This window comes from Rhinolophus sinicus, linkage group LG06, assembly GCF_036562045.2.
Source record: "Rhinolophus sinicus isolate RSC01 linkage group LG06, ASM3656204v1, whole genome shotgun sequence".
NCBI lineage: Eukaryota > Metazoa > Chordata > Mammalia > Chiroptera > Rhinolophidae > Rhinolophus > Rhinolophus sinicus.
Genome location: NC_133756.1, coordinates 142,237,104 through 142,259,454, shown reverse-complemented (window position 1 = coordinate 142,259,454; position 22,351 = coordinate 142,237,104). Strand labels below are relative to the sequence as shown.

At 33.7% G+C, this 22,351-nt stretch overlaps 1 protein-coding gene across 4 annotated transcripts in view; it reads right to left on the bottom strand.

The window, feature by feature from the left end:
• The window catches only part of ELP4 (elongator acetyltransferase complex subunit 4), a 213,965-nt gene that overhangs the window by 136,015 nt on the left and 55,599 nt on the right, over positions 1–22,351 (bottom strand). For all 4 annotated transcript variants that reach the window (XM_019738520.2, XM_074336168.1, XM_074336167.1 and 1 more), the window contains 2 exons: positions 10,465–10,549; positions 5,544–5,732 (listed from right to left, as the gene is read on the bottom strand). In XM_019738520.2, coding sequence (XP_019594079.2) covers positions 5,544–5,732; positions 10,465–10,549 — 274 coding nt within the window. The remainder of the gene's footprint in view (positions 1–5,543; positions 5,733–10,464; positions 10,550–22,351) is intronic.

The following is a 22,351-nucleotide window of genomic DNA, read 5'->3' as shown; positions in this document are numbered from 1 at the left end:
AGGCTGCCGGTTCGATTCCCACATGGGCCAGTGGGCTCTCAACCACAAGGTTGCCAGTTCAATTCCTCGAGTCCCGCAAGGGATGGTGGGCTCTGCCTCCTGCAACTAAGATTGAACACGGCACCTTGAGCTGAGCTGCCACTGAGGTCCTGGATGGCTCAGTTGGTTGGAGTGCCGTCCTCTCAACCACAAGGTTGACGGTTCGACTCCCGCAAGGGATGGTGGGCTGCACCCCCTGCAACTAGAAAACGGCAACTGGACCTGGAGCGAGCTGCGCCCTCCACAACTAAGACTGAAAGGACAACAAGTTGACGCTAACGGGCATCCTCCACAGCTAAGATTGAAAGGACAACAACTTGACTTGGAAAAAAAAGGCCTGGAAGTACACGCTGTTCCCCAATAAAGTCCTGTTCCCCTTCCCCAATAAAATCTTAGGAAAAAAAATACAAGAAAATTTAAAATTTAATAATGATGAGATAACTAAGAAAAAAAAAGGCCAAAAGACTTGGACAAAAGAAAATAGGCAATAGTCAACAAGCACATGAAAAAATGGTCAACATCACTAGTCATCAAGGAAATGCAAAGTACCAAATGTCATATCATTTCACAAGGACTACAATGGCTAAAATAAAAAATAAAAATAAAAAGGTCTGGAGGGATGAGATTCCAAGAGAGATGAAAATATATATGAGACTTATATAGTAATGTTCATAGCAGCTTTGTTCATAATAGTCTCAATCTGGAAATAAATGTCCGTCAGCAGGGAAAAAGATAAAGAAATTGTCGTATATTCTTACAATAGAAAACCAATTAATGGTAAAAATAGCACGGCAACACATATAACACTGTGGATGGTGATATTAACCAATCTTATTATTTTATATTATATAATGAAATGCATAAATATTTGGAAGATCTGCATAACTCAGTGAACCAATACTTTCCAAATGACCAAGGAATACTATTTCAATATCTTGAACGGGTAAAAGACCCATTTAAAGTACAAGATACATCTTTGAGTGTAATGCCTTTTAGTGCAATATAGCATGAAAAAGTTCATTGATATAGTTTTTGATTCCACCTTACAATTAACGTTTGTGAAACTATTACTTGTCTAGTTTCAGTATATATCAAAGAAGAATATCTACAATTATCTGAAAAGGGTATTAAAATAGTCCTCCATTTTCCAACAACTTATCTGTGTGCGGTCAGATTTTCTTTTAATGCTGCAACCAAAACAGCATTTTCACAAGGGTTTAATAAAGAAGCTGATATTAGAATCCACTGTTTTCTATTATGGAAAAATGTAAAACGATGTTACTCTTCTTGCTAAAGATTTTTTTGTTTTGGAAAATCATTATTTCTTACAATTATATAATCTGTTTATTATTATTATAATTGAATTCATAAATAAGTATTTTTAAATTTCTTAGTTTTCATTTCAAATATGGTAAACATCAATAGATATAATCCAGATGAATAAAAGTGTTTTGAGATCTTAAAATATATTTTAAGAGGGTAAAGAGGTTCTGAGATCAAAGTTTGATAATCACTGGACTAAAGTTGTGATTTGGTATCCTCAGAACTCTACTATCAAATTCACCAACTATTTTGTAAGTCTTTTTTTTCCCAGCAGCTTTATGGAGATATAATTCACATAACATACATTTCACCCATTTAAAGTTTGTAATTCAGTGTACTGGGTTGTTTTTGATTTTCACAGATATGTGCAACCATCACTATAGTTGATATTACAACATTTTCATCACCTCAAAGAAACAAAAAAACACCCTCAAACCATTAACATATCACACCCTAATTCCCTCAGGTCTCCCTTTCTCCCCACACTAGAGACCTAGGTAACCATTATCTACTTGCTGTTTCTATGATTTCCCTATTCAGGACTTTCATACGAATGAAACATACAGTATATGTTCTTTTGTGATGGCTTCTTTTACTTAGCATGTTTTCAAGGTTCATCTATGTTGTTGCATGTATCAGTACTTCATTCCTTTTCACAGCCAAATAATATTCTATAATATGGATATGACACTTTTTGCTTACCCTTTACCAGTTAATGGACATTTGGGCTGTTTCCATCTTTTGGCTATTATGAATAATGGTGCTATTAACACTCACATGCCAGTTTCTATGTGGACACATGTTCTAATTTCTCTTGGGTATATATTTAGGAGTGAAATTGATGGGTCATATGGTAATCCATGCTTAAGTACTGAAGAAGTGCCAGACTGTTTTCCAAAGCAGCTAGCTGTACCCTTTTACATTCCCACCAGCAAGATATGAGATTTCCAATTTCTCCACATTCTTGCCAACACTTACAATGATCTGAGTTTTGATTCTAGCCATCCTAGAGGGTGTGAAGTGGTATCTTATTGTGATTTTGATTAGCATTCTTGATAACTAATGATGTTGATTATCTTTCATGTGCTAACTGACCATTTATATACCTTCTTTGGAAAAATGTGTATTCAAATCCTTTCCCCGTTTTAAAAAGAGAGTTGTCTTTTTATTATTGAGTTGTAAGCGTTCTTTTATACATTATAATAGATACAAATCCCTTATCGGTATATGACTTGCAAATATTTTCACCCATCCTGTGGGTTGTCTTTTCATTTTCTTGACGGTGTCCTTTAAAACACAAAAGTTTTTAATTTTGATAAACTCCAATTTACCTATTTCTTTTTTCATGTGTGCTTTGGTGTCACATCTAAGAATCCTTTGCCAAATCCAAGGTCATGAAGATTTACCCTTAAGTTTTCTTCTACGAGTTTTATAGTTTTGGCTCTTACATTTAGATCTTTGTACTATTCAGAATTATTTTTTGCACAGGGTATGAGGTAAAGGTCCAACTTCATTCTTTTGCACATGGCTATCTAGTTGTCCCATGCCACTTATTGAAAAAAGACTATTCTTTCCCTATTGAATGGTCTTTGGTACCATTGTGCAAAATCAGTTGACCACAGATGTATTTCTATGATTCTCAATTCTATTCCATTGATTTATATTCCTATTCTTATGCTAGTACTGCACTGTATTTTATCATTGTTTTGTATTAAGTTTTGAAATTGAAAAGTGCAAGCCCTCTTACTTTATTCTTTTTTAGGATTGTTTTGGCTATTCTAAGTCCTTTGAAATTCCATAGGAATTTTGGAATCAGTTTTTCAATTTCTCCAAAAAGTCAGATGGGCTTTTGATAGGGATTGCACTGAATCTATAGATCAGTTTGGGGAATGTCATCATCTTAAAAATTTTGAGTCTTCTGATCCATGAACATGGGAAGTTTTTCCATTCATGTAGATCCTCTTTCATTTCTTTCAACATGCTTTGTAGTTTTCAGAGTATAAATTTTACACTTTGATGCTATGGTGATTGTTTTCTTAATTTCATTTTCAGATTATAACACGTCTTTTAAATGTTTATCTCCCCACTACAGAGTAAGGTGCCCTGAAAGGAACCAGTGTTGCTCATTCATTTTTAAATTTCCAGTGATATATACAGTGGGCCACAGTACATTATCAGTCACTCAAAAACAGTGCAGAAGAAATGAATGAATAAACAAATGATTAAAGATAATAAAACACTGCTTCAATAATCAAATTTGTAAGAAGTACAGAATTTTTTTTTTTCTAATTTGGTGACAAGGAAATATTTGGATTTAAGAAATCTTGATATGAAAAGTTAAATTTTTTTCTAAGTAAGATTTAATTTTTATTTTGCTAACATTTTGTAATTATTAAAGAGGAATGCTAACTTGAATAACAGGAAGTTGCTATAGTAACTCACAGAAAGCTCAAAAGTGTGAGTCACTGACAATGTATGGGGGTATGCTGTCAATTATACTCCTATTGTGGAGGAAGGAATATGGTGTTATATCAGCCAATTTAAAATTCTTAAACAGCCACGAAAGATAGTGACTTTTTCTTAAAAGCAGATTTGAACAAAATACAAATCTTTTTCCTATAGATTGGAGGAAAGTTCAAGGATTATGACATGTTTCATAAACTTAATAGCCCTTAAAGTCTCAGCTTTAACTACTGGACGGTGTATTTAGGTAAAGCTTCTTCAAATGGCATTTCTTTATCTCCTTGGCGAACTCCAAATCTCAATTACATCTGTTATATTTCTGTTAATTGAATTAAATGTACAGTTCTCACAGAACCTTGCAGTTTCGCTGAATATAGTCCTTGTTTCTTAGACTTGCTCAAACAATTGTTATTTCAGTTCAGACCTCAGGTGCAAAATAGAGATAATGTTTTACTTGTTCAAAGGCAGGAGTTCAGATGAGCCCCTCAACTCCTTTCTAGCTCTAAAATTAAATATTTGTGATTTACTAGCTTTGAAAGACTGAATTCCAGAATAAAAACCTGTTATAATTCTTGGACAGATTTCCTATCATGTGGTTCTGAAACCTGATTTTCTGGGTTCAAATGATGGTTTCTCAAGTATTGAACCTAGATGCAGTTTCTTAACTTCTCTGTACCTCAGTTTCCTTATATGTAAAATGTAGGTAACAGTTTTTACAAAAAAATTCTATAAGAACCGTCAGGTCCTTACTTAAAGTCTATATTTGTTAGCTGCTATCATTATTGCTATTTCCTAGAGAAGTAAATCAAAACAACTCAAAACTGCTATAAATGTCATTTCAAATCAAGATGTTTCAGCACGTGCATTAGAAAAAAATAACATAAAATAGTACTAACTGCTGAAAATTTAAAACAATAACATTTACCATTTTATCCATTTTTACATGTACCATTCCGTGGTACTAAATGTGTTCATAATGTTGTGCTACCATCAACATCAACCACCTGCAGAGCTATTTTATCTGATAAAACTGAAATTCTGTACCCATTAAACAATAACTCCCCATTCTCTCCTCCCCCCAGTCCCTAGCAATCACCATACTGCTTTCTGTCTCGGATTTTGACTACCCTCAGCACTTCAAATCAATGGAATCACAGTATGTTCTTGTGACAGACATTTCACTTAGCATAATGTTCTCAAGAGTCATCCGTGTTGTAGCATATGTCAGAATGTCCTTCCTTTTCAAGGATGAATAATATTCCATCATAACACGTGGCACATTTTGCTTATCTCCTCATCTGTTGATGGATACTCAGTTTGCTTCCACATTTTAGCTATTATGATTAATGCTGCCATAAACATAGGTTCACAAATATCTCTCCAAGACTTATGATCAGATCAGCTTTATGATTAATTAAAAGACATCACAGAAAAAATCAACCTCATATCACAGTGATATTAGCACGCTCATAAGAAATCAAAGAAAAAAATTAGTAAAGACGATTCACCATATGCTCACTGTATATTAAAACCACAAATACACAAGAATTTAATAATCCAAATGAAAAGATATTTTGTTGCTCTGGTGTTTTAAGCACCTGAAATCTCTTTTATCCAAGGGGCATACAACAATAATTTATCAGACTCACAAAGCATTTGTACTTTGCTCTTGACTATGTACCATTAGTTAGGGGAAAACAATTTTGAAAAGTTCTTACCTGGATCAGATGTGTTGGCATTGTGATGATACAGGCTGAAAGAGAGGTTCGTAGAAGGCCGCGGAGAATGTAGAGGAACTTCGTAAGGTTGTGACTGTTGTCACAGTTTTCGGTACAGCAAACGTCATCTCCCCACAAAGGTGAACCAAGATTCTGGATTCCTATCCTTAAAATGTTTTTCTGTTTTTTCTAATGGGAAGTGGGGGGAGAGGGAAACACATTAAGTTTTGTTAACCCATACGAGACGTCTTTTACTTTTGCCAGTTCTTATTTTTATTTATAACAGATCAGGGAGACAATGTCAGTAGATGTGGTAAAAAGCTGTATAGACTATCAATAATAACGCAATATAAAGAAAATATTCTAGATTATAAGAGTTTGAAAAAATAACAGAGATCACTTCATAGACTGTGTAGATGCCTGACCTCTGCGCTATATACCTAAAGAAAGCTGATGTAGAATAATATTAAATGTCAACTACAATTAAATATATATATAGTCATGGGATGTAAACTACAGCATAGGGAATATAATCAATGGTATTGTAATAGCTATGTACGATGTCAGAGAGGTAAGAGACTTGGGGTGGTTATCAGTTTGTGAGGGGTGTAAATGTCTAACATGTTGTTTTGCACACCTGAAACTAAAAAAAAAGAAAAAAATAACAGAACTGTTTTTATTTCCACTTCAGGAAAATTTGAAGAGTATCACAAGCTTCAAGCTTTTAATTATTTCTAAATTTGAACAGTGGCTATTTGAAGAATCTATTTGAAACGATTAAAATAAATATATAAGAAATCACAGTTAATAATAAAGAAAATCTAAACTAGAGTGCTTAAAAACCACTGTTAGTATTACATAATTCTCTATGTCTTTCAATAAATGATAAACTGCTCAGTATTTTTCATTTAGTTCTATTGTGTCCACTACCTGATATCTTGTTTGGAAGAAGTTTAAAAATGTATGTTTTTGTTTTAAATTTTACACTTGCCTCTACTTTTTTTCTTGAAGCTATTTTCCCAATAATAATTGAAGTTCAACACTCTTCATAAAATTTATAAGGTGAACATTTAGAAGTCAAGCCTACAGATATTAAGGTCATAATAATAGTGACCAATTTTCTTGGGGAAATGAATATTTGAAAACCATTAAATAAAACCTAGGATGATTGTCAAGAAGTGTTTGCTAGTAGATATATTTATAATAAATTCTACTGTTTGGGTTATTCTCACTGAACAAATGTCTTGTAAATACTTTCCTTTGCAATCCAGCAAAATTTCCAGGCAAAGGAAGATCTTAGCAAAACCTGGCACATGGGAATAACTGGAAAATCATTATTATGATTGTGATGGGAAAAATAAGATTTCTTTCTGAAAGCAAAGACTTGGAACATGTGCCACTTTACAGTGTGATCTCTGATCAAACCATATCCTAAAATATACCCCTGGCTATTGCTATAAAATACCACTAATAAATTTTATTATCCAAGTAGCTATTGCCCAACCCAATATATTTATCTCACTGATAGTATAGATAAAAGTTGAATTTGTGTATTCTTTGTCAAGGAGAATGCATTGAAAAAGTAGACAAAATGAATAAAACACTGAAATATTAGAAGACGAAAAACGTAGGGGACAGTGGTTAGTAAGATGAGCAAGACAGAGACTCATAGTCTGGACTGATGGATGATTGTGGGTAAAACACAGACATATGATTCTGGGTAAGACACACACAGTACTTAGGCTTTAGTTTCCTCATCTCTAAAATAAAAAAGATAGAACATTGCTCTATGAGACCATACAATCCTTCAACTATATAGTGATACAATGTCCTGGATAAACCTATAAGCACGAGATTTCAGAAAGATAAATTAAGTCTAAGTACATTTGGAAAAACTTCCTGACTCATGGACCTGAAGCATGATGACATTATCAAGGCAGCTGGTTCAATGTTTCTTTTCTGGTTGTATTAAGGTTATGATAGATAACCACCTCAGCGACCAGATAGTATGATACTAGATGATTCAGAAAAACTTTTTTATTTTTGCATTACTTGAATGAAATAAAGTAATAAGACATATCAGAGCCTATGTTAGGAGTATAAATAAGTTTCTGGTGAATTTGGGTAAGATCTGTGACATATGATAGGTTATTCCTTTTTCTGAATTACTTAAAAACTCAGAATTTAGGTAAATGGCAAGATTAAGATTCATTCTTCATCCCTAACCCTGTTATCTCATGAACTGTAGCGTACGTTAGATTCCCAACAGAAAGAGCAATCTGGAAAAAGGCAGAGAAACGTACCTAAAAACAATCTAGATATTAGAATGAAATATGAAGGTAAAAGGAGGTGGCATCATACTGTTTCCCGTCAATATTTCAGAAACTAAGGTTGGCTATATTTTAATCCACAGTCACCAATACCTACTACTGTTGTATCAGAAAGTACCTGCTACAAGTTTTTAACAAAACTAAATCCAAAGAACTACGAAAGATTAGTGACTCTGACAAATAAACTGGTAGCTATAAGCATGAAAATATTAAGCCAGAGAATGAATGAGAGGTAAGAGATTTAAGTGAGATAGGTACACAGCACATCAGAATATTACTGAGCATAATATTTCCACACATGAAATACACTTCTATTTTTAAAATATATGACAATAAATTGTAAAAATAGGCTTAACTGCAAATTTCCTGTTTTTTTTGAAATATGTAATTCCTTTGCTACTCCATGTAATAATGGGGCACACTGTGAGACATAATAAAAATTTTAAAAAATAAACCTTTGCTGATAGCTGAATAATAAATAGTTAACTTTATTCCTATGAGAAAGAACACCTAAAAATATTTAATTTAATCTGATATTTCAAGTAAAATTAACATTCAAATTGCATTTTTTATTGTATATTTCTTAAATATTTGGAAATCAAAACTTAAAAACAAATGAAATTATGACAGCAATATGTAAATGTTTCTATTCGAAACATCTTTACAGATGAGTTACACTACTTATTAACAATATTAATGATACAATAGTATATAATATTCTGTCCCTTAGAGTCTATTTCTCTATGTTGCCTCCAACTAGTTTAGTTTATTTTAAAATGCAGTGACAAAAAAAGTAAGATGAAAATTTCCTTTTAAAATGTAGGATTTATTTCAGTGTCAGAATATTATTTTGACTCAGGAATAATATTTTTGAAGTAGTGCCTGGTAGATGTATTCTTTGGCTTCTTGAACTTATTTGAAGTTTCTGAGACAGACATATAGACTAGGGAATTTAGCAAGTGACACAATCTATAATATAATAATATGGACATTTATTAACTATATTTTAATTCCAATAAAACTGGAAATATATATTTATAATAACTTATTGGTATATTTTTAGTTTATTAAATTTTTTTTAGCATTCTTTGTATTCACCATAGAAATGTCTATTTCAACCCTGTTCAATCTTTATGAAAGTTAATAGTTACAGAACTGTGGTTTGTTGTCATCAATGTTCATAAAATAAAATATTGTTTATTAATGGTGTTGTTTTCATACTCAAATAAACAACTAAGAAAAGAAATCTTTCATTTCATTCCAATACCAGCTTACTCATTAAGGTTCTTTGAGTTGTGTGTGTGTGTGTGTGTGTGTGTCTGTGTGTGCATACACATGTGCATATACATGTAAGTATGTCTTTTTGCTATTACTTTTGCTTTTTAAAACAATTTCTAGCTCTTAGAAGACATGTCACCATTCTACAAGAGCAGCAGCTCTGCACATTGTACTGCAGGAACTGTTATGACATGCCTGTTTCCATAGTTACCAAAGCAAGTGGAGAGAGGTGTCTGTCAGGGACCAATTTACCTCTCCAGACAGGCATTGCCACGAAGGAGAAGACACGTTGCCCATAAATCTTAGCTATGACCAAAAATGGAGCAATGATGAGCAAAATAAAATTGTGCTGAATACTAAGGGCCATCACAAAAACTGTAACATACATGAAAAGCCATCTATAAATAAATATGTGTGCTTCACCACACACACAAGTATTTTCAACCTTCTATTAAACTGATTATCAAGAGAAATTTTAAAATCATTTTTTTACAAAGTGTTAAATATAGCAGTAAAGTGTATAAGAATTTTTAAAATCTACAAATTAAGAACAAATGTAGTTGATAATGCCAAAAATTAAGACTTTTGGCTTTTTTGTCTTCTTCAATAAAAATAATGGTGCTCTGGAAATAATTCTGCTAAAATAATAGAAATGAAATGCAAATCTTTTTGCAGCTATAGTAATTAAAATCACCGAGGAAGAATTCTGAGAGGCATGATATCTAGAAATAAAATTTCCCTCATTTTGTTTAAGTTAAACTAACCGGAACATCTTTAATAGTGGTAATTCAGAGGAAGTTTCTAAAAATAGAGCTACAGAAAAACAGTTAAGTTATAAAATATTTTAATATAGCAAATAAAAATGCATCTTTTATTCAATGAGACAACTCAAAGCATACTGTACGAAGAAATAAAATCTTAAATTAATTCTTACTCATAAGGTAATTCAAAATTAAGGCCTGAACCACAGAAATATAAAAAATTTAGATAGGAAAGAACAAGTCTTACAGATTTAAGAATAATTTTCAAAATGCAGCTACTTATTAACTCCAGGTGTTATAAATACATATTTAAAACTAATGTTGACAATGTATGTGTACATCTTTTGTGCATTCACTGAGAACTTAGCCAAAATTCTAAATACATATTAACAGTCAAACTAAGGCTGTCTGTGCTCTGCCTATTTACATCTTCTGTGCTTGGAAACAGCTTGTTCATTGTTGATTTTTCTAAGACCTTCTGGGTCTACCCCTAGAGAGCTTGAAAACAACATTACATACATGATTATAAAAGGCTTTGAAGGTACTCAATACCTGGGGATTGGATCCATCAAATCCTTCCTCATAAATGATTTTCTGGATAAACTGAAGCAGCTTTATGTAGCCATGGGTCAAAGAACTGTTGGTAAGAAGTGGTTCAAATACATAAATGGGCTTATTACACAGGAAATACAAATGAAAGCTAAAACAGTAAGTAAATAATTAAAAGGTATATATTTATGAGATTACTTAAATATAATTTAAAAATCTGCCAAAACAGTATAAATAATTATAAAAAAACAGAGTCAGTACATCCAGGGGACAAGTTATAATGCCTCATATTAACTAGCTCAGTGTTCTTGACATCATGGGAAAATATAAATCTGTGGAGACTGAGATGACTTAATTATGTCAGGCTTAGTTACCGCCGAGAAAATTAATGATTTAATGAAGCAACCTAAAAGATGAAGCCACTACAGCTTTTCAGGAGTAATCATAGATAATTAACACATAGTTAATGAACTGCTATGCCAAGTATACCTGAATCAATGTGCTGATCACCTGAGCTCATCTTCCATCAAAGTTTTAATTTTCTTCAAGCAAACTACTAAAATAACATTAATTCAAAACCTTGATCTTTTAAGACAAACAAAGACACTTCATTTGTAAACAAAAGACAATAAAATAAATGTATGAATTTAAGATGACCTAAATTATTTCCCACATGAATATTAGTATTAATGTTACCATTTAAAAATATTTTACAAATGCTGTAGGATATATCTCAAAGAAAATTTAGTAAGAGTAAAGAAAATCTGCTTTAACATTAACTGAATTTAAGATTCTTCGTAAGGACAATCTGTGTGCTGTGGCTGGACATTAAATGTCACAATAATAAGGTTCTGGAGCATAGCTCGTTCTTAGACACTGGGAGTGTCTACTGTTGTAAAAAGCTGTGGGTAACCTTAAAAATACAAAAGTATTTGCTTTCTTGTGATCCTAAATAAATCACATAGCCAGAAGAAATGCCCTGAAGAAGGAAATATAATTTAAAGCATACATGCAACATTAGAGAATATAAAAATTAGTAAATGTAGCAGATGGCTTAGTGTACAAAATCAGTGGTAGGTGGTTCAGCAAAAATATATGCTTGTCTCTGTAAACATTTTATTGAACAGTCGCACCTAGCCCCAAAGTACCTATCTAACAGAAACAAAGAAGACAACCAAGAGAAAAGAATCCTGTTCTGTGCAAAACAAATATAACTTTGACTAAAGGATTTGGCAGTATAGCTTTTTCCATTTTCTGTGAAAATACAATGGATTACATGAACACATTTTTCGATTTTTATGAGTGAGGAAATGTATCTATAAATAACAATATTCCATAAGGGCAATGATTCCATAAGGCCAGTTATCTTAACACATATTTGTCCCGGCCAGCTCAACTTTCAGAACACAGGGTTGCTGTTGGAACACAGCAGATTTAACTCTTATCTGGGTCAATTAGCTTTGCACAGGGGGTAAAATCTGCTCCAAGGTCCCAGATTATGAAATGAATTCAAGCTAACCATTTGATGAATGTCACTATGGGTTAAAGGAAGATGGATCAAGCATATATTCAGTGCCTCCTAATCCTAATAACGAACCTAAGACAATTATTATTTCATACACGCAAAAAGTTTTTAACCCATTTTCCCTCCGCCCAAAATTGTTCAGTAAGAAAATCTGCTTTAAGTACCTGGTAGTAAATTTGCTATCTGAAGGTATATTATTAAATACCATGTGCATAAATTACTTCCTAGTTTTTTAGTTGCCACCATTTATTCAACCAACATGATGTTATTTATTTCATATTCTCACAGTCTGTTAATATAACTACAGTCGATCTGAGATAGGTTTCTTTTGATGTTAGAACAAAAATAAAAACATAAAGCCAATACATTTTAATCTCTTTCCTTATTTAACATTGACATAAACAATTCAATCACCAACAATGCTTAGAACTTTATATGCAATAAAATAAATTTCTCCAAACTAATTAAGATTTCTTGGAAAAATAACAAAATAAAATGGGGGAAAAATCAATACATTTAGGTATATGAATTGAGAATATTCATATTCGGATACATGAAATTATAGCATTTAAAAGTGAACTAGTTTATATAGCATGGCTATTAAAATATTTGTATTAGTTTCCACGACATACATTTCCTTGTCAGCAATATTTATAATATATACTTTTTTTGCTGAAAATAAATATCTTCTATTGTCATCTAAATTTTTTGTTATTAAGTTCCTGTAATTTGAGAATGTTGTCTTTGTTGTTGTTGTTCAGCAGTCTAGTAACTCATGAAAATGGAAGCTGGTAAGAAGGAAACCCAGTTACAAATATCACTCTGGCTTCCTTATTATTTCTAAACCTTTAACAAAGGTTAGGTTATAACAGTATTTACAATATGTTCCAAAGGCAGCACATTTCAAATAATGTAGGCTATTTTACATGATTTTCATAGTAAAATGATCTCTCTTGAGATTCCACAATGTCTTTAAAACTTCAACAGTACAAAGAATATGAAAACAATTAGAACTTTAATTTTTACCTTTAAAATATCGAGTATTAAAATTTTATTTAGTTAAGAAAAATTGTTCTATGTGCCTGCTTACGTTACATGTCATCTTACAGGAATTTATTTCTTTATATTAATATAAAACATGACAAAAGAGGCCCAATGACACAAATGTAAATCTATCTACTGCTGAAAAAGTTTACCATTTTTAAAAGTGTTGATAAAAAAAAAATACTGTGTCCCTCAATATCAGTAAGAGGGCCAATGGACATTTTGTGTCAGAAAACTTTAATTTATATCAACAAATGACATTGGTTTTCTTGTAAAAAGTAATTTTGTCATTCAATATCTTTAAGAAAGATAAAAAATCTGCTGTAAGAAAAAGAATCAGATGTAGTATATCTAAGAAAAGAAATCAAGTATATAATAAATAGGTAATCAATTACCTTTCAGTTTTTCAGACAATGAACAAAGGAATACTTACCAAAAGTCTTAAATGTGATCAAAGAAAAAATATACCACTAACAACAAAAAAGCTTGAGTAATAGGAAAAAAGATTTCATTTGTGAAAAGATAAAGTACAAAAATACAATAATGTATATACAAGATTAACTGTTTGATAAGTGACAAGTTTACTGATAGGGTTTGTTTCTAACAAGACTACTTGAATTTGATTTTGCTGACTGGTAAATGTCTAATACAGAATAAATACTAAAAACCTTTTGCATCACTGTTACAACATTTGATCGTTGCAATAACCTTGAGAAGTTAAGTATAATCATGGGCCTAGTCGCCTCTCCTGGACCAGGAACCTTCTCCATCCCGATTGACTCCGGGACTCGGTTAGTTATTAAATTCTATTCTATTCTGTATAAACTTCTGTGCTTACCAGAGCATTGGCCACTGGAGGGACATTGGTTCCCAAATAAAGCTGTGTTACTCAGTCTATCTGAACCCGTGTGTCAGGGTTTTATTCCCCACTCTTGTCATGAGTACCACACCTACGTCCTGCCGAGGGGTTAATGTCCCCTTGACTTTCAGGAACAGACTGAAATGTGGCGACTGCCCTTACAGGCGCTCGCGACAATGAGTATGAATAAAATTTAATATTAAAAAGCATAGATTTATAAATATTTAAACTAGACACCAGTATAGCACAGTGAAACATATGATGAAGATCTGGGTTCTAGTTCTATTTACAGTAACAACTGTAGCTAAATGTATGATATGAGGCAAATTCTTTAATTTTCCTGTTCTGGGCTTCAAAATTTTCTCATCTTTAAACTGAAAGAGTTGCACTAGGTAATCTCTGTTGTCCATTATGGCTTAAAATTACATGGTTCAAGAATAATTTTTCTTTTTCTTTTTCAAGAATAATTTTTCTCATTTAAATGATTCATTCCGGAGTTTTAAAAAATCAGAACTTCTTGTGAATTTAAATATTGATTTAACTTGTAGAAAAACTTAGGAAGAAAAATTGTTATCACTACCAATTAGGATTAATTTAAAGTGAAGATGAAGCTTTTTTGACATTATTATGCAAATCACAGAGAAAATATGATTTGTATTATCAAAAATCTATTTACACATATATTTCAGGTATTCACCTATGACACATAGTGAGATATGCTTATAAGGCAACAGAAGCAATATCAAATGTCTCCACAAATTGTGTAAAATAGTTTGCTGAGCTACAGTTATGTGAGCATATACTTTCCATGTGACTATAAAGACTGTGAAGTCCATTCACAGGTAATTTTCAAGTTAAAAATTCCATTACTATTACCCTGAGACTGTCATTTAGTGGTTTTTCTTTTCTGATGTTTTTCACTTAACAACATTGAGTTTGATTCTCTTCTCCATAGATGCTCAATAACTAAGAGAAGAACATACGGAGACTAGGAATAGATTAGAGGAACCAAGGAGAGCACTGACCAGCACAGAATGCTAGGTCACAGTTGGGAAAATACAAAAAAAACAACAAAAAAAAACTGATGCAAGAACTGTATGCATAGGCTAAACAATCCACTGTCAGACAGGGATGCCATTAAGAAAGGTTATGATCTTTCACGAAAAGTAATTCAGTTCAACATTACTCTCTACAAATATGTTCTATATGATGTATTATTATATTATATATATTACGCTCTGTTTTGTAATCTGATTTTTTATCTCCTCGCTTTGCATGCAAAGTATCCCATTATTTGGATGCAACATAATTTATTCAACCAATCTGCACCGACAACTGTTAGGTTATTTCCAGATTTTCAGTATGACACACAGTTATGATGATCACAACTTGTTAACTTGTATCATTATTTCTTTATGATAAATTCCTGGATGTGAGATGATGGCAACAATGACAATGTACACTCTAACTATTGATACCCTTACCTAGAATTGTTTTAGTATTGTTCACTCTTAAAAATAACATGGGTGACATGTGTTTCTTCACATCATCTTTCACTTAGGGCATTATAATTAGAAATATATGACAGTTGAAAACTGGTATTCTTTGGTTTTTGTTTACATTTCTTTGATTGCTGATAAGGTTTATTAGCTATTTCTATATCTTCTTTTGAGAGCATCCTGTTGGTATCTTTTGCCTATTTTGTATTAGGGTTCACAACTGTTCTTACCGATTTAAAAATGGTCTTAATATACTAAAGAGATTAACATATATACACACATATATATGCATATGTTTGTGTTTTTTTAAATTCTGAAATAATCTCAAGCTTATAGGAAAGTTGTAAATATAGAACAAAAGCTTTTTGCCTGTTCTACTAGAGAACAAGTTGTAGCAATGATGACCTATCACTTCTTAATAATTTGGGTGTGATTCCTACAAACAAGGACATTCTCCTACATAACAATAATATAACCATCTGAATTAGGATATTGATATAATTAGGAAATTGCTACATCTAATCCTCAGATACTATTCTAGTTTTGCAGTTGTCCCAATATCATCCTTTAAAGCAAAAGACTCAGTTCAGAATCACATGTATTCATTTGTCAAATCTCGCTGCAGTCTCCCTCCATCTGGAAATTCCTCAGACTTCTCTTGACTTCTATGGTTTTGACACTTTTGAGGATTACAGGCCAGATATTTGGTAGAATGTTCCATGTTTGAGTTTGTCTGATGTTTCCTTGTAATTAGATTTAAATTATGTATACTTGGTAGGAATATCACAGAAGTGTTGCTGAGTTCTTCTCGTTGCATATTATCAGGTGATACATGATTTCAGTTTGCCCAATTACTGGTGATGTTAGCTTGATTAAGGTGATATCTGCCAGGCCTCTCTACTATAATATTATTCTTTCCCCTTTTCAGTCAATAAATATTTTGTGGGGAGTACGTTGAGGCTATGTAAATATCTTGCTCCTCAATAACTTACTTATTCATTTATTTGTATGTATCAGTTTGTACTCATGGTTTCCTGCTTTACTAAATGGGTTATAATCCATTATTATCTATTTATTTTGATGCTCAAATTATCTCCTATTTGGCCTGTGGGAGCTCCTTTGAGCTAGCCTCTGTATGCTTTTGGCATACTCTCATAATTCTTTAAGCACATCTAAACATAACAAGATGTTGCAGGTGTACCTCTTTCTTTCCTTTGACTCAAACATTTCTCCAGAGTTCTGGTTCCTTCAAATGGAGAATGGTCATTAGATCTGATCACTATATATACTCATTGCTAATTTCCACCACTCCAAGGGTTTAAGAGATTCTCTCTTATTTTCTTCTATTACTTTTTTTTTTTTTAAACTTTTAATTATTTTAAGTGTGTTTGTCCAGGAGCCATCAGCTCCAAGTCAAGTAGTTGTCTCAATCTAGTTGTGGAGGGTGCAGCTCACAGGGGCCCATGTGGGGATCGAACCAGCAACCTTGTTGTTAAGAGCACCATGCTCTAATCAACTGAGCTAACTGTCTGCCCTGTCTATTCCTTCTATAATTTAATTTATTATATTCAAATCTTTAACTCTCTGGAAATACAGTTAGATGTAAGCTTTGAGGTAAGGATTTCACTATATTATTCCCAAATGATTAGGCTTTCCCCACTTATTTGAAATACCTTCCCATTATAAAAAATGATGTTTGTTCTACTTAAAATTCAAATACATAAAACATATAAAGGATAGAAAAAAAATTCAAAATCTACCGCCCAGAAGTAAATATTGTTAACAGTTTGATGAACATCCTCTCAGACATCTCTTTGTATCCGCCCCTCCTTCTCTGACTGAGAAAAACTACTGCAGGATGTTAAGAAGTGTGCTAAGAAAAAATATTTTTCATTCTGAAGAGTATTTTATCTATAAACAAATGTAAACAGGATTATTATAACTATGTATATATTTGTTTAACTTTGGCATTTCTCTCCAGCCTTTCAAATACTAAGTATACCGTGAGTCTCTTAGATAGTCTAATTTGGGATTTAGTTTGCAGTCATTCATTGGCTTATTCGACCACATATCACAAAGTTTTGGAACGTAAATTAACATTTCCTGAATTAGTGTTAGAAAAGAATTTGGAATCAGCTATAAAAAGTTTTATGTAAACAGGATTATATTATGTATCCTATTACTATAATCTGCTTTTTCACTCCATCGTATCTTGGATGCTTAAACCCAGTAACCACCTCAGGTCTTTTATGCAGAAAAAATTGCTGCAGGGCCTCTGATCTATAGCCATGGCTAGTCTTTGCAGCTAACATCAGCCTTAGACCTTAATAAAAGCCACCAGTGCACATCACCCTTTTAAAGCACAGTTGGATTTCCCTTGGAAGGTGGTGGGCACTTGAGCCTAACTAAAGCTGTCATTTAGACTCCTTTCCTCAATATTTGGGTATTTGGGAGATTTGGTTGGTATCCTATTATCCAATGTCACTTTCAAACCATTCATCCTCTGCTTTCTAGTAAACAAAACAAAAATCCATGTTTTTATTTGTTTTTGTTTTTTTTTTAAATCTAGCCAACTCAAATCATCTCTCTTTTAAGTGGCTGCCTATCGAGCTCTGGGACATCTCCGTCTACCAATTGAAGACCTACCTGGTTTCCAGTCCTAACTTAAAGAACTTACTCTCAACTATCACTTCTTATCTTGGTAACTTGCTTTGTTCATTTACCCCAACTATTAAGATGAGTAAGTCCCCTACCAGTCTACTATCCCTTGTCTTTTTCATTGACTTCACCTGGTAAAACTTCCATCCTGCTTGCACCCAGGAATGCAAGAAAGCACAGATGCAAGAAAGTCCAACAACCTGAGCCTGGTACCACCATAAATATTTGATATTTCCATAGTCGGTGTTTTCTTCCAGTTCATGAAACAACCGTTTCAAACCTTCCCCATTTAGCCCGAATTCCAAAGAGGTAATTAACTGTTCCTCAGTGGATGACCCTGCCTATTATTAGCAAAGTAAAGAGGGACTTCAGCCCTTATCTTCAACAGTACTCAAGACCCTGCCTCCACTGTACGTCTAAACCTGTTTGTTTGCATCTACACTGCTGTCTTCTCCGATCTTTCTCTCCTTCACTCTAGTGGAGGAAATGTTATGCCATCTTAAAGGTCAATCCTTCCATATCTGCTCTACAGCATCTCTCCTGTTTTTCCAGGAGACACATTACTAATTCCCTAACATGTATTTAGTATTTCCTATGTGCCAAGCAGTGTTCAAAGAGTGTTAGTTTTAGACTCATTTTACAGATGGGTAACAGATCGTGAGTGGCTTAGGAATTTTCCCCAGTTGTTTAGTAATTTGCCCAATAACATACAGCTAGAAACTGCTACTTCCTTCTGGTATCTTCATGTAATCCCTCTCTGGTGAATTTTTCCCATTCACATTTAAACAGAACAGCGAAAAAATAAACAAATAAAAACTTCTCTCTGACCTCTAATGAACAAATTTCTTGAAAGAATGATATGACCCCTGCCTATCTCTCAGAACTCATCTTTCTATCACTCCCTCTGATTGAGCAACATAGGCTGTCAGGTCCTTGAACACACTAAGTTTTTTCCTTTCTCAGCACAGCTGCTCTTCCCTCTGCCAAGAATACTTCTTGGCCTAGTGTCTTTGTATGACTGCCTTCTTCCTATTCTTTGGGTCTCAGCTTAAAAGTTTCCTCTTTAGAGAGGTCTTATCTCAACACAACTCAAAAGTATATCACCCCTCCCATTCACCTTATAGAAAACGTTCCTTTTATTTATATCCCTGACTACAATTCATGACATAATGTATTTGTCCACTTGGTTGTTTTTTTAATTTATTTAAGATTTCTGTGCTTTCTGAATACACATGACCAAGGATAAAAACTCCTTTGTTTACTACAACAAACCTAGAACTTAGCCTAATACGAGGTTTATAAAGATATTCAGGTTCATCAGAGAAGATGCTCAATAAATACTGTGGAATATGTGAGTATGTTTAAGCATGTCAGTAATGGCAACATGCTAGTTTTAATGTCTGAAATCTAAAGTGCATTCTTGATATTCCCTTTACCCTTTCCGCAATCCCAATGAGATCAAAGAGATCAGAGAGGTAGCAAGCAATGAGATTAGGTAGGGCCATGTAGGGATGTGGGGCATTACATGATCTCTCTTAAGAGTGTGGGGTAATTATTCTGAGTGAGACTGGAAGTTAGTGGAGGGCTTGAATCAGAGAAGCGAGAAGAGCTGACTTACATTGTAAAATTGTACTGTCTGGTACAATTCGTCACATACAGCTACTTCTATTTTTAACAAAAAAGAAATTCAGTGTCACATTTCAAGCAGTCATCATTAGCTGCATGTGGCCAGGGGCTACTATACTGGACGGCACACAGAGAAAACTTCTGTCACTGCAGAAAGTTCTATTGGACAGTACTATGTTAAAAAGTTTACTAGGGCTGTTTGGGAGAAAAACAGGAGCCACCAAGGAGCAAGAGGCAAAACTAATTAGGAAGCTATTCCAAGAGTTCTGGCAAGAAATGTGGGTGACTTAGGTTAGCATGGTAGAGTGAAGACTGGAAGAAGTGCTCAGTCTCTGGATATGTTGAAGATATAGTTGACAGGATTTGCTGATAGAGTGGATGGGGGGGGGGAGAGAGAGAGAGAGAGAGAGAGAGAGACAGAGAGAGAGAGAGAGACAGAGAGACAGAGAAAGAGACAGAGAGAAAGAGAGAGAAGTCAAGGGTCAGAGATTACTTTATTGAAAGAAGAACAGAAATTTGAAAGGATATACATAAATAAGAGAGAGTACGGTATGGGGAAGATGACTGGGCTTAGGAATATGGGAATAAGATAGGAAACAATAAAATAAAAACTATGCATACCGGGGCCGGCCCGGTGGCTCAGGAGGTTGGAGCTCCATGCTCCTAACTCTGAAGGCTGCCGGTTTTATTCCCACATGGGCCAGTGGGCTCTCAACCACAAGGTTGCTGGTTCAACTCCTTGAGTCCCTCAAGGGATGGTGGGCTGCGCCCCCTGCAACTAAGATTGATCACAGCACCTTGAGCTGAGCTGCCTCCTGGATGGCTCAGTTGGTTGGAGCACATCCTCTCAACCACAAGATTGTCTGTTTGACTCCTACAGGGGATGGCCCTGCAACTAGCAACGGCCACTGGACCTGGAGCTAAGCTGTGCCCTCCACAACTAAGACGGAAAGGACAACAACTTGACTTGGAAAAAAGTCCTGGAAGTACATACTGTTCCCCAATAAAGTCCTGTTCCCCTTCCCCCCAAAAAAATCTTAAAAACAAACAAACAAACAAACAAAAATAAACTATGCATACTAATGAATATAGTATGACAGGATGCTAGAATGACCAACTAAATTCTGTGTACCTGAAGACCTTTGAAGGACAGAAAGGCAAACACGTAAGCAAGTGATTTCTCATCATTGGTCAAAATGAGGTTCAGGATAATAGTTCTCACCATACATTTTCAGATATTACCTTTTAATTTAATTTTATCACCAGATAAGCAGATAGATAAAATTCTTTCTCACAATTACATTTTTCCCTTTCCCCCAGCTCTGGTATTTGTATTAATATATCATTCACTATATACTTTTAATAGTTTATAGTTAGTCCTATAACTTTACAACTTTTGTTCTGAACTTTTAATCTTACCTAGAAACTCTCTTCCAAAATTGCTTTCCCATGAGTGAATTTTCTACTTGTAACTTCTAAATATACTGTGGTTTGCTGCTTCTCAATCTAACGGATCTGTACTTTTGAAATAAAATATACACTTACATGGCTATGTTTTGGTTATTGGTTTCATCCCACTAAATCTTTGTGCTAAGAGCAAGGCTAAAGTTAATCTGAGTTATTTTTACCATACTTTTGTGCATTGGTCCACTAATTTACCAACTATCAACTCAACACCTGTGTCCTAGATTCAGGAAATAAAGAAAGCATAACCCTTTCCTCAACGACTTCCAGTGCTTGAGAGGGAAGATGAGTATGTAGACAGGGCAAATAATTACAGTGCAGTGTGATAAGTGTTCTGACAGAAGTATTAACAAATGTAAACAGGAATGTAGAGAGGTATAACTATGATTTCCTAGGAAAATACTACAGAAGGCTTAAATAGAGGTTTCCTTTAAGCTGCTAAAGAGACTTGGTCAGGGAAGAAAAATGGACTGACTTCTAAAATATTAAGTATTATTCCTATCCTCTTTCTATTGATTTTCTCTTGGAAAAATAACTGCTTGTCTCAGAATTCAGTTCATTCAACTTAACACAAAACTTTTGGCTAATATAAGAAACTACTAGCTATTGTTAGGATAAATATTCATAGGTAAAAATAAAATGTTGAATTTCAAAGAAACATTAAAACAAATTTATTCTATTTAGTACCAACTGTATGTGCACTCAGTAGTTTAGATCTGACACGTCTATAATTTAAAAAAGTAAGATTTTACAGTATAGTAGGGATATTAGTCACCTTAGGCTCTCATAACAAAATACCACAGACTGGGTGCTTAAACAATGGACATTTATTTTGTTGCAGTTCTAGAGACAAGAAGTCCCAGATCAAGGTGCTAGTGGGTTAGTGTCTGGTGAAAGCTCCTCCCACCTTGGGTAGCAGATAAGCCACCTTCTTGCCAGGTGCTCACAGGACCTTCCCTGGGTGTTTGCCCAAGAACAAAGTGGGAGTTCAGTGTTTTTCCCTCTTTCTTAAGGACAACAAATTCTATCAGACATGGGTTCCACCCTCATGACCTCATATAACCCTAATTACCTCCCAAAGGCCCCATTTCCAAATACCATTACACTGGGGATTAGGGCTTTGACATAAGAATTTGGGGCTCACAAACATTCAGTCTGGAAAAGTACCTTAAGGAATATATTAGTAAAATTATTAATAAATAAGAAAGTTGAGAT